The sequence below is a fragment of the Phyllostomus hastatus genome, unplaced genomic scaffold (assembly GCF_019186645.2).
Source record: "Phyllostomus hastatus isolate PE091 unplaced genomic scaffold, TTU_PhHast_1.1 phas_contig_62, whole genome shotgun sequence".
Taxonomy (NCBI): Eukaryota; Metazoa; Chordata; class Mammalia; order Chiroptera; family Phyllostomidae; genus Phyllostomus; species Phyllostomus hastatus.
The window spans coordinates 20,402,318-20,416,542 of NW_025333921.1; the positions used below are offsets into that span (position 1 = coordinate 20,402,318).

General features: G+C 40.4%; 1 protein-coding gene across 2 annotated transcripts in view; it reads left to right on the forward strand.

Moving 5' to 3' along the window:
* PEAK1 (pseudopodium enriched atypical kinase 1) overlaps positions 1-14,225 on the forward strand; it is a 179,297-nt gene that overhangs the window by 105,984 nt on the left and 59,088 nt on the right. For both annotated transcript variants that reach the window (XM_045848432.1, XM_045848433.1), the window contains exon 3: positions 13,021-13,205. In XM_045848432.1, coding sequence (XP_045704388.1) covers positions 13,021-13,205 — 185 coding nt within the window. The remainder of the gene's footprint in view (positions 1-13,020; positions 13,206-14,225) is intronic.

The window sequence follows — 14,225 nt, forward strand, 5'->3', positions numbered from 1 at the left end:
TAACATATCCATACAACCAGCCAAAGGCTATAGATATGTTAAATGACCATGCCAGAGGGTAGCTGCAAGGCTGTTGCTATGCAAAACAGATCTCAATGGCCTTGCTCCATTTGTCCCTTCCCTCAACCCACACCCTGGGTGGGGGGTTGGAGACATCTTAAATCTCCTGGACACCTTAAGTTCTGGACCCCATTTCAAATGCCCATTTGGGGTCCCCCCTCTTGGCTGCACCCTGTAACAAGACTACCCCAACTTATTGGGTCAGTATTGTTTCCTTTGTCTGCCTAATGAATCTGAAGTTAAATACGAGTATTATACTATGTAATTCTTAACACACTTTCACATTATCTCAGTTGTCCCAATATCCATGAGAGTGCATCTTTCTTATTTATAGGAAATAGAGAAATGGAGAGGTGTTACAGAACACAAAGGGGGACCAAGGGCGATATACTATTACCAAAAGGAACCCCCCAAGTTCGTTATGTCCGCTACCTTATATGAAAGACATCTCTCAATGCCAGAGATTCGTGAAAAGGAAAGGAAATGTTTATTTAATGCTGTACAAATGTAAAGTAGTGACCTAATGTCTTCATCAAAGTCCCTTAAAACACCCACAAACACACACAGTCCTTCCTTCTCCCCTTTGCCCAGTCTGGGGTACCATATCTCAGGAAAAGAAATAGAAGTCCATGGCTCAGGAAGCCCCCAGTTCTTCCCAGTAATCTGTGCTGGCTGAGAGGCCTCCCTTGGTTCCCGGCACCATCAGCTGTGTCACTGGGATCTCCGCTAAAGCCGGGTGGTGGTTCCTCCTTGTAAAGCTGCAGGGGTCCCCACTCTGGCAAAGCCGCGTGGTTCTCCTTTCTATTGCCATAGCTGCATGGTTCTCTGCAATGCCACAGCCGAGTGGTCCTCTCTCTGCACTGCCACAGCCACATGGTCCTGTCTGCACAATGGCTGCGGGAGTCTCCACTATGCCAATACGGCATGGTTCTCCTTCTAATAGCTGCTGTGTCTGGGTTTAAATCCCCACACCAGTCCTCCTCTGCAGCCCCATTTCTGACTTCTCCCACAATTGGCTATACTTGGCAGTACTCTCATACACTCCCAGCTTTACTGGGCTGCCATCGTGAGTCTGGGCAGGTGTGGCCCCATGTCATGGAGCCTGTCTTCTCCAAGCTCCCACGCAGGTGCTATAACTCAGGGGACCTACCCCCCAGTTACGCCTTGGTGGGGAATTGACTTCCATTCCCCTGGCTCAGAGCATGGCCAGAGCTATTTAACATACCTATGCAACCAGTTAAAGGTTATAGACATGTTAAATGACCACACCAGAGGTTAGCTGCAAAGCTGTTGCTATGCAAAACAGCTCTCAATGGCCCTGCTCCATTTGTCCCTTCCCCCAACCCACACCTGAAGGGGGAAGGAGTAAGGACATTTTACATGTCTTTCTAATATTTCCTGGACACTCTGAGTACTGGGCCCCATTCCAAATCTCTATTTGGACCCCCCCTTCTTGGCGGCATCCTGTTATAGAGGCTCGTGGACATTCTCATTGCTCTGCAATCAGGTGGCAAAGCCAGACTCTGACTTTAGAGATATTTGGCCCTGCAGTGATTTTTGTTGCATTCTTGGTTGTGATTGTTGAGTGTGTTGGTTTATGCCTTTTATAAAGTCAGCCTGAGCACAAGCAGGCATGTGACCAATAAGTGCCATAACAATGTATACTAATTCATGAACCTGTCAAGCAGTCTTAAATACTCAACATTGACATAGTTGTTCATGCTCTTAAAACCACTTTATGTGAATTTCCTAATTAATACATACTTCTGTAAATATCACTACACCTATTTTACAGAAGAATAAAGGGAGACAGGGACAGAGTAGTATTGGTGGAAGAACTTAAATTGAAATTGACTATAATTTCTGGGCCTAGGCAATCAGTTTCAGTCAGTGATTAATTAACATAACTGGAGGAGGATATTGATTAGAGTCATCAAGTGCTATTTAAATGTTAATTCCAGGACAAGCAGTTTATTTTCTCTGGTGCCTCTGTAATGATCTGTTAATAGCAGGGAGAAAGGCTTGCCTACAAAGAATGAAATGTTGATAGTAGTACACACTGATCAGCTCCTCACCCCCACTCTTAGTTATCTGGGAGTGAAATATAGTGATCCTTCACCTATCTCAGTAGTTACATTCCAGAGACCCCCGAGACAGGTGAAAATCCTTGAAGTAGAGGTGTTATATTTATTTTATTATCTATATATATGTTAAGGTTTTATAAACCCTTCCCACACTCCTATAAACCTTTCCCGCTCTCTTATTAACCTTTCCCACACTCTTATAAACACTTCATATGCTCTTAAACACTTTCTACACTCTTAAACCTACGTAATTTTAATAACATATAAACTTCTATATGGGTACTCACCAGTGAAGTACAGTACCGCAAAATCCCACGTTATAGCAAAAACTCCATGATACAGAATTAGATTTTAAAAAACACACACACAAAAACGAGATATAGTGAAGCCACAATAAGTGAACTGTGATATAGCGAGGGACGACTGTAGTCTCAGTAATCAGGCATTGACCTTTCTGTGCTGCTGGTGTTGCAGGTGGGTACAGGTAATTGGGGTCTTGGTGATCACAGACAAAGAATTGAACCAAACACACAAGGGCATTTATAGCAGAAAGAGAGAGAGCAGATTTATTAAGTGATAACCCATCTTAGAATGAAGTCTCTGTCCTGTATCGATGTCCTTTTATCTTAGCCATGGGGCACCTCCAGAGTTTCCTCCCTCCTATCTCCTGCCTCATTGGCACATGGATAAAACTTCACTCTGCATCCAGGACAATGTCCTGTTCCTCTGACTTCCTAGTGAGGAAGGAGTTTTCCATCCCAATCCTTAGATGCTCCACTTTGTAATCTGTCCTAGTTCTATTCTCCATGGTGGTACAGAAATTTTTCTGTGGGGAGTCTGGATACAGATCTTGGTGGTGTTCTCTACCTGCCCAGGTGCTGCCCAGACCCCACCTATAATTCTCAGTCCCAGCTGTGTGAGTCAGATTGGGCTGCTATAACAAAATACCACAAGTGGGGTGGCTTAAACAACAGAAATTTATTTTCTTACAGTTGTGGAGGCCAGAAGTCCAAGATCAAGGTTCCAGCTGACTCAGTTTCTGGTGAGGACTCCATCTTGCAGATGGCTGCCTTCTCACTATGTCTTCACTTTCCTCAGTGAATGTATTCAAAGAGGGAAGGTGGAAGAGAGACAGAGTAAAAGCCAGAAGACCAAGCTCTCTGGTGTCTGTTCGTATGACAAATTCTGTCTGATCAGGACCCCATCCTTCTGATTTCATTGAATCTTAATTGTTTCCTAGAGTCCCCATATCCAAGTACAGCTACACTAGGGGTCAGGACTTCCATATATAAATGTTATAACATCTGCCATGGGTGTTCACAAAAGGAAGACGCCTGTGGACAGTAAGACATCTTGGGTAATATGAGACTCAAATAGCCTATAAAGGCTGGCATTTGGAATAGATAGAAAAAAGAAGGGAGGCAACTCCAGAAAGAGAAAATACGCACAGCAAAGATGTTGAATGTGGTATGTCCATGGGACAGGGAAGTGTGATATAGAAATCCATTGGCTTGTCAGAAGCTGAAGAACTGTATCTCAGAAAGTTTGGAAGAAGTATGCAGATACATTTTGCAGCCTCATTGTGATGGATCTTGAAGACATGCAAGTGGTCACAAGGATCTCTGGATGATGGAACAGCAGAGCAAAAGTGGTATTTTAAGAAGAGTCCCCTGTCAGTCTTCCTATACTAGAGCATCTCATATTTAAATAAATCCTTTCACAATATGCTCTGGTACAGGTACTCTGGTCCCTCTTGTGACACCTTTTTCAGCATAGGGTCTGCCTTGATACAAAAACCTGAGATAGTACTGCATGTGGGAAGACTTCTGTTTCTTACTCTTAGAGTGGTCTCCAGCCAGCCAGGGCTTCTAATAAAATTCATAAATGTCATACTAGACCAAATCCTCATTTTCTAACATTTTGTGAATTTATATAATTGTATTCCAAGAATAAAACTCAGAAGGTAAAGATTGATCCCAAAACACCTTATTTAAATAGCCCGTTATCTCTCATTTGTGGCTACTTCAATTATTTTCCTTTTTCCCTCTTTATCACTTCTGAGCAATGGTGGTCCTTTCCTTAAACTTTTTATTCACTTTTTATACATTGGTCCTTGATATATTTATTATTCTTTTCTCTCTAGGGGAAGGAGGCAGTGAAAAATAGTTTCTCAGAGTGTAGCCCTAGCACTACACTTTGGTGTTTGAATACATGCAGATTCCTGGGCCATACCCCCAAACCTATAAAATCAGTCCCTGGAGGTACGAGGCACAAGTCTGCATCTTTAACAAACTCCCAAAGTAATTCTTAGGTACATTAAAATCTGATAACAATTGGCATAATATTTTAGAATATATATACTTTGAAGTCACTCAGACCTACATTTGAATCCTGCTTTTACCAACTTACTAGCTATGTCATTTTGGACAAGTTCACATGAGCCCTGCTTCTTAGTTTCTTCATCTAAAAACAGAGAGGCAGAATAGTGTATCTGTTTAGAGCACAGACTGCAGAACTGAACTGCTGGCTTTGAATCTCTGCTCCAACAGTTACTAGCTGTGTTACATGATTCAAATGCCTTAACTCTGTAGGCTATCATTTTCTTCATTTGTAAGACAGAGATAATAACCTCCCTATTAGGTTGTTGTGAAACTTAGAATTTATGTAGCAGGTTTAGAAAGTAGGGCAGTGGAGGGTGGGTTTTGCTTCTCAGGGCATATTTAACCAGGTGAAGACAGACTATTGGTGTCACAGCTGAGGAAGCTGGGAGTGATTCCAACACTTTTACTGGGTAGAGGCAAGAGGTACTAGTGTGATCCTACTATACAGGACAGCCTTCCACAACAGAATTATTTGGTCTAAAATGTCAATACTACTACTTTTAGGAATTAGGGATTACAATAGGCACATAATAAGTAAGCACTATGTAAGTTTTGGTGCCATTTTTATTTGCTATTTGGGGATAACAAATTACTTGGGAATGTTATTGTTAGGAGATACATATTTAATCTTAGTACCTAGCACTCAGCAGATGGAGAGATAGTGGTTGTGGTTACTTTCAGAAAGGCAAATATCTGATTATTATCAGGAAGCCAAACAGTCTTCCTATGCTAGAATATCTCATATTTAAATAAAGCCTTTTACAGTGTATACAATGAGTTCATTTAGGATTTTTCAAAAATAGAACACATCTGTAATCATTATCTCACATTTTCATAATAGCTTTATTGTTTTCAAAGTACTTCTTCATTTTCATAATCTAGCACTTATTGTTGAGTTTTTATAATAAACCAAGCTTGCCTTATGGTACTGGTGCAATGGAAAGAGCGTAGATGTTAAGAGTTGGACAGTATCAAATTCAGATCCTGACTCTACCACCTAAGTACTCGTGTAATGTTAGGCGATTGATTTTACTTCTTTCAGTCTCAGGTTATGCATCTGTAAAATCTACCTCTTGAGATGTTTTTGTGAATTAATTAGAAAAGTGTGCAACTTGAAGTAAGAGTAGGTTCCGAGCAGCTTTTGTTCCCATTTCCTCCTCACCCCCATTCCCTCTGTGAGTTCACAGTGGTTTTGGAGAGTTGAGTGATCATAATCATATGTCAGCATCTCCCTCCTCTTTCTCAATGGGCGGACAGGTAATTGAGGGACATAAGAGGAAATTGGGAAAAGGTGTGGTGGTGTACTTTTCTAGTGCTTCTGAACATGTGGAAAAAGTCCAGGATCCATATCCTTCATAGGTCAGTCCTGTTGGAGAGGCTTGTGTGTATGTTCTTCTAATAATACCTTGATTTTTCAGGAAATAACACATCAGCATCTCACCTCATTCTTTAGAAATTAACCAAAGCTGAAAGAGTGATTTTATAAACTCCTTCTGTACCTCTGTTATTGAGAAGATCATCCTTATTTTATTGCTTTTTTTTCCAACTTTATCTTTTCTGTTAATTTTCATAGAAGCCATTCTGGCTTTGTATTTCATAGGATTTTAAAACTAAATTTTCTTAGTATTATTGTCACAGGTGTGACAATAATACTAAGTATTATTGGCACAGATAACCAGGTTCTTGGTGATCAGGACAAAGAATTGAACCGAACACCCAGAGTTTATAGCAGAGAACATGGGAGCAGGCCAACTCCAAGCAGAGACTGACCTCAGGGGCTGGAGGGATTCTATTCTTACAGGGTGGATCCTTCCTGGCTAGTTTTGGTGGGCTTTTGCTGCGCATGTACAAGTAGTTGTATTACTTTAAAGCTACTGCACATGTGGTCTCCCATGATTTTCCCTGATTAGCCACCAGGGAAGAGGGTCCCACAATGCTACCAAATTGATCCCCCCCTTCTCTTAGAGTCCCCTTTCACCTTTCCCTTTGCCAGAGAAGTATAGCTCTCCATGTTAGACATTGGTGAAAAGGAAAGGAGTTATTTATTCAAATTATACAGACTAAGACTAATGACTTAATGTCTTCGTCAAAGTCCCTTAAAACACCCACAAACACATGTAGTCCTTCCTTCCCCCCTTTTCCCAGTCTGGGGTACCGTATCTCAGGAAAAGAAATAGAAGTCCGTGGCTCAGGGAGCCCCCAGTTCTTCCCAGTAATCTGAGCTCGGCTGGGAGGCTTCCCTTGGTTCCCAGCACCATCAGCTGTGTCACCAGGATCTCTGCTGAAGCCACGTGGCGATTCTCTCCTAAAGCCTCATGGTGATTCTTCTCATGGCTGCGGTGGGGGGCGGTCCCCACTCTGCCAAAAGAGCGTGGTTCTCCTCACTGCCACAGCCGCATGGCCCTCTCTTCAATGGCTGCTGAGTCTGGGTTTAAATCCCCACACCAGTCTTCCTCTGTAGCCCCATTTCCACTCTTCCCACAATAGGCTACACTTGCCAGCACTCCCATATCCTTCCAGCTTTACTGAGCTGCCATCATGAGTCTGGGCAGGGGTGGCCCCATGTTGTGGAGCCAGTCATCTCCAAGCTCTCACACAGGTGCTGTAACTAGGGGGAGTTGCCTCCCAGTTACATCTTGGGGGGAAATTCCTTCCATCCCCCTGGCTCAGAGCATGGCCACAGCTATTTAACATATCTGTGCAACTAGTTAAAGGTTATAGATGTGCTAAATGACCACACCAGAGGTAGCTGCAAAGCTGTTGTGTGCAAAACAGCTCTCAGTGGCCCTGCTCCATGTGTCCCTTCCCCCCAACTCACACCTGTGGTGGAGGTTGAGGACATCCTATGTATCTTTCTAATATTTCCTGGACACCTTGAGTTCTGAACCCCATTACAAATCCTTCTTTTGGGGGCCCCCTGGCTGCACCCTCCTACATTATGAAGGTAACATTGATTTACAGTGGCCTGTGTTATCTCCTTTGCTGTCTTGCTATCTGGTGCCTTGAAGACACTTTTGCTATTCACATTTTTAAAAAAGAAAAAGTGAAACTGTGCATTGTTTGAAAATTAACATCTATTCAAGATGTTGCACATGGCTGCCAGTCTTCTCCATTCCAAGACCTAGCTACTTTATTCATACCAGTTAAGAGCTACCTTTGTTTAAGCAGACTATGTTAAACATATTAGCAAGAACTCATCAGATCTGAGTTTAAGGTTAATCTCAGTTATGGACAAGAAGTTTGAAGTTTTCAGTTAAAGGTTATAGAAAGCTTAGTGGAAAATTGAAGATACTAAGATGGTAATCAGCAGACACAACACTTTTCTATCTGAGAATGTCAATAATTGGAAAGTATAGCAAAACCAAGTTGGTGACCTGTAAATAAGATTAGGATTAAGAAATATCACATTTGGTAGTGGGTCTTATACTTAAGGACAGAAAGAAATGGAATATCCCCTCTTCAAATAGATTAAAAGTGTGAGATTTGATAACCTTGAACTCTCTTCCTTAGATATTGGTGAGTTACCCTTCTCTGATGCTGTTCTTGACTCCTTTTTAATTTTTTAGTCACAGCATATTACCACATCTAAGCCTGAGCTTTCCAAAAGATTTCCCTTTCCTACTCCCTTTTACCATTTCAGTCATAGAAAGAGCTATTCTTCCCTCAAGACAAGATGTTCCATGTCATTGATACATGTTTTAAAACTCTTCCTTTTTTAGACACTATATCACTGTAAAATGCTCCATTTGCAAACCCATGTGATTTTACTTTCATCAACCCTCTTTGTAAAGTTTTTTCATAATCAACAGTTATTTTAATTGGAGAATTAATATATCAGTGCCCTTATTTTAAGTGGGCTTATGAAAATGATATGTATGTAGAATATAGGTTGGACTGCCCTGGTTCTCAAAGAGTTAATAAAACTAGCTTTGACTCTGCTTAGCTTCTCAAAGGTAATTGGCATAGTTCCCAGACCAAACCCCTAAGGTAAAGGTCAAGGTGCAGAGGGTGCAGAATTGGAGCCATTTATATCTTGCCCAACACATAATTCTCCAGAACTCAGTGGGACTGCGATTCATCAGAGCTTTAGAACATGGTTAGCAGACTCCGGAAGGCCGTGTAAAATACCTTTTAATGGGGAATTGTATGAGCGGGTACAGTAGGTGAGTCTTTAAAAATTCTTGTCTTTTAGCACCCATATTTTGTTTTGAGAAGCCCTTAACAACACAGAGCTTTGTGATTCATGTACTCGGGCCTGGGGAATTCCTCACAGATTAATAGTCACAACTCTTCCTGTGGTTTTTACAAGTTACTAAGGCTCATTTTTAATAGCCCATTCTCTGGGAGGAAAACAGACAATTGGGGAGAAAGAGTCATGGTTTCTGAACTAGCCTTCACCAGTCCTTTTTGACAAATGGAAAAGAGAGCTTTCTTTTAGTAATAATGAGGAGATTGGGGGAAGAAAAAGAATAGCCAAGAGTAAGGCTGCAAAGACTAGGAGCCTAAAAACAGCTTTTTAGAAACCTCTGAAGTTGACTCTAGAATAAGAACAGAATGTCTGGAGGTTTGTTTCCTCTCAAGACAGGGGTGATATTTTTATATGTATCATCTATATCTCATATATTATATTTAAAATATGTGTTTAAAATATACAAAATGTATTTTATATATTTATATAGCTTTGAAATCATAAATGGCTTATATTAACTTTTGCCATCCAATATCATTTTTCCTCTGTTGAAGCATATTAATAACTACTCAGTAATAGATAATCTTGACATTAAGTGGTGCCTGAGAGGATATCGGAAGTGTACTTGCTTTGTCTATGCTAACATTTGGAAGTAGAGCTCCCTTGTTCCATTGACTTTGTGGTAATTTATATAAGGAAAAAGTACCTTTGTTTGGAGGGCTGCTGTAGGGTTGATGACCCAATGGCAGTCCTTTGAGAAGATGCAGCATGCTTTACAATGTGTGGTTTGCTTTATGTAAAACTTCCTGTTGGTTCCTAGTAGAGTGATTCCTCCCCACTTCACTACTATCCTCAGGAGCCACATCCCATAATGCAACCTCCAGCTCATTGTTCACTCCCAGTATAGAGAGACCTCTGGCTCTCCCAGCTTTGAAAGAATATTTTTGAAGTTGTATCTCTAGCAGACTAAAAGATTAATTTTTCTGTTTAGGTACATGGATAATTTCCATGATGAAAGATGGGTAAGAAGATGTTCCTCTTTCAGGTCCCCAGGTGACAGATGTTCTGATGACACATGACTAAGCAGAGTACCTCTTTTAAAGAAACTTGTAAATGTCACCATGATTCACTACTAATTGAAAATCCAAAAATTACATATAATAGTATTTGTTTCCTTTCCTTCTTTCTCTTTGTCCATTAAAGAAATGAAAAGCAGGTAGAAAAGCTGGTGAGTTTCTAACAGCCTGGGAATACTTTCAGTGGACCCAGAAACCACTAAAGATGCCTGCTTTTGAATTTATTTCCTTGACCAGCCCAATGAGATTTTCTAATTAAGCCAGTTTTCTCCACCCATATTTAATGACCATTCAATCCCCTTATACTCTGTAGCAACAAATTACCAGTTCAGGCAGAATGAGAAGTGGGGAACATTAGAAGAGATAGCCATAAGCAAATGAGCAGGCAGAGAACTGAAACAAGATTGGGAACACAAAGCATTATGGATGACCATATTCTGGTATGTGGCCAAATAGGATGGTTCAGATTCATTTTAATAAATAAGAATAACTGGAATGCAGAACTCACTTTTTCATTTGCCGTGCCTTTTACATGCATATAGAAAACAGTTGATGCTCTGTCCTCCTGAGAACAAGACTGTCCTGGCCTCATTTTTACCTACTAAAACAATGGCTTAACTTTCTTATTTAACTAGTGTAATCTCAACTTTATTTCTGATCCTTTACTAAATATGTTAGTGTACAGTAAATACTGTATACTAAATAAATATAAGTGGTATAAGTATTTGATATGTATTATAGTATTATAGTACTATAGTATAGCAAATATGCTAACTATTTGAGTATACTTGTCTTCTTAAAATTTTCATGGATGCTTTTATTTTTTATTTTTAAAGTATATTTTATTGATTATGCTATTACAATTTGTCCAATTTTTCCCCTTTATCTTCCCTCCAACCTGCACCTCCTAACCCTCTAGCATTCCCCCCCTTTAGTGTATGTCCATGGGTTGTACATATATGTTCCTTGGCTTCTACACTTCCTATACTATTCTTAACCTCCTCCTGTCTATTTTGTACCTACCATTTATGCTTGTTATTTCCTGTACCATTTTCCGCCCCAATTCTTCCCCTCCACTTTCCCACTGAAAACCCTCCATGTGATGTCTATTTCTCTGATTGTTCCTGACTAGTTATTTGCTTAGTTGTGGGGGGGGGCGGGTAGGATCAGTTATTGATACTTGTGAGTTTATTGTCTTTTTACTGTTGGTACTTTTGTGGGGGTTTTTGTTTTGGGGTTGTTTTTTTTTTTAGATTTTATTTATTTACTTTTAGATAGGGGAAGGGAGGGAGAAAGAGAGGGAGAGAAGTATCAATGTGTGGTTGCCTCTCACACACCCCCTACTGGGGACCTGGCCCACAACCCAGGCATGTGCCCTGACTGGGAATCAAACTGGCAACCCTTTGGTTCACAGCCCACGCTCAATCCACTGAGCTATGCCAGCCAGGGCCTGCTTATAGTTTTTGATCTTCTATTTCTTAGATAAGTCTCTTTAACATTTCATATAATAAGGGCTTGGTAATGAAGAACTCTTTTAACTTGACCTTATCTGGGAAGCACTTTATCTGCCCTTCCATTCTAAGTGATAGCTTTGCTGGATAGGGTAGTCTTGGATGTAGGTCTTTGCCTTTCATGACTTCAAATACTCTTTCCAGCTACTTCTTGCCAGCAGGGTTTCTTTTGAGAAATCAGCTGATAGTCTTATGGGCACTCCTTTGTAGGTAAGTGTCTCCTTTCCTCTTGCTGCTTTTACGACGCTCTCTTTATCTTTAATCTTGGGTAACTTAATGATGATGTACCTTGGTATGTTCCTCTTTGGGTCCAATTTCTTTGTGACTCTCTGGGCTTCCTGGACTTTGTAGAAGTCTGTTTTCTTCGCCAGATTAGAGAAGTTTTCCTTCATTATTTTTTCAAATAAGTTTTCCATTTCTTGCTCTTCCTCTTCTCCTTCTGGTACCCCTATGATTTGGATGTTGAGATGTTTTAAGTTGTCCTGGAAGTTCCTCAGTCTCTCCTCATGTTTTTGAAATCTTGTTTCTTCATTCTGTTCTGGTTGAATGTTTATTTCTTCCTTCTGTTCCAAACCATTTATTTGAGTCCTGGTTTCCTTCCTGTCACTGTTTGTTCCCTGTACATTTTCCTTTATTTCACTTTTCATAGCCTTCATTTTTTCCTGTATTGTGTGACCATACTCAACCATTTCTGTGAGCATCCTGATTAGCAGTGTTTTGAACTGTGCATCTGATAGGTTGGCTATCTCCTTGTCGCTTAGCTCATTTTCTGGAGTTTTGATCTGTTCTCTCATTCAGGCCATATTTCTTTGTCTCGATGTATCTGTTAAATTGTAAGGGGGCAGGGCCTTAGGTATTCACTGGGCGAGGCAACCCTCTTTGCTGCACTGTGGCACTGCCTGTGGGGGAGGAGTCAGAGAGGCAACAATGCTGCTGGCTTGCTCCACTCTAGTCCTGCTTTCCAAAGAACAAACTCTCTTGTGAGACTGGGAGTTTCTCACACCATGGCAACCCCCACAGTAGTTTGCAGCTAGCTTCTAATCTTTAGTTTCACATTCAGCCAGCCCTGCCTTGCCCACACAGCCTACCACCTTGCCACAAATCCTTTCAGTGAGCCCCACCTTAGCCACAGGGTCCCCCGCCTTGCTGTCCGTCCTCTCCACTCAACTGCCAGTCTCCTACCAGTCTGGATGAATGTTTCTTAACTCCTAGGTTGTCGGAGTTCCATGCAGTTTGATTTTCTGGCACTGCTTGTTGCTTTTGTTTTTAGATTAGTTGTTACCCTTCTTTTGGTTGTGCAAGGAAGTGAAGCATTTCTACTTATACCTGCATCTTGGCTGGAACACCTCAGATAGAGTATATTTATCTCATAACCAGTTAAGCATTCAGCTCTCTCTATCACAACCATCACCACCTCCTACATTTAAAAAAAATGTTTCAGTCCTTACCTCCTATTCTCAAACTTTCCTGTGAGCCTACCATACCTCCTCTACCAAACTGAATTCTCAATATGTATGAACCAAAATAAATTGAAATATAAGCCTTCGTGAAGGGACTGCCTTATATTCAGACAAGCATGTTGTAGCTTATGACCCATTACTAGATTATAGAGCCAAATATTTTCATTTATGGCTAAGCATATCCTTTCCATAAGTCTAAATTTTAGCCAGACTTTTAAATGCCAGAGTGACATTTAATCATTGGTCTGATTTGTTTCAGTCATGTGACCCATGAAGTGACAGAGGATTTTTCTTCTTGGGATCCAAGAACTGTTGTTGTAAAGCAAGATGGTGAAGGTGGCACACCAGCATTGCCCCTACCTGAACTGGAAAAAGAAGAGGAAAAAGAAGACATATCAGAACCTATGGATTTGAATCCCTGTAGTGCAACATACAGCAACTTAGGTAAGTGCAAATGTCATATAAATAGTACTTAAACTTTGCCTTTACATACATTAGCCAAATGCTATATTTCCCTGGAGAGATGGTTTATATTGCTCCATGGAGCAAAAGTTGGACAATCTAGTTATAGATTTTAACTCACATAATAAAAAGTCCTGCTGCATTCTTGGCATGTACTGAACACCTGCTACCACAAGTCCTGTGACATATTCCAAGGGTGTGACATAGTTCCTGCCTTCAGGGATTCATCTGGAGGGAAAGTGATGAACTTGATGATTCTAGTATAATATAATAAAAGTAGTAACAGAGATATACATGGAAGGTTTTCTATCATACATTGGTGAAGGTGTCAAAAGAGGCCTTCCTATAGATAATTTCTGTAGTGAATTAGCTGGTTGAAGAGGGAAGACCGAGTGTGCCAACCAGAGGTAACAACATGAACAAAACAATGGGGATGCAAAACGGGCTGGTACAGGTGGTACCACAACCATTCAGTGTGGCTTAAATGACAACATCCTGAATTTCAGGCTCCAATAGGATTTTCATTATAGCTTTCTGACAAATACTCTTGGTATTTTGATAGGGACAGCACTGAATCTGTACATTGCTTTGTGTAGTATGGACAGTTTAACATTGTTAATTCTCTCTACTCATAAACATGGTATATATTTCCATTTATTTGTACCTTCAGTGTCTTGTAATTTTCTCAGCACAGGTCCTTTACCTCCTTGGTTAAAATGTTCCTAGGTATTTTATTATTTTTTTAAATAATTATAAATGGGATTGTCTTAATTTCCCTTTCTGGTAGTTTATTATTGGAGTATAAAAATATAACCTATTTCTGAATATTAATTTTGTATATTACTACTTTACTGAATTTATTTACCAGTTCTGATAGTTTTATGGTACATTCTTTAGGGTTCTTGATATATAGTATCATGTCATCTGCAAATAATAGTAATTTTACTTCTCCCTATCCAATTTGGATGCCTTTTATTTATATTTCTTATCTGATTGTTGTCG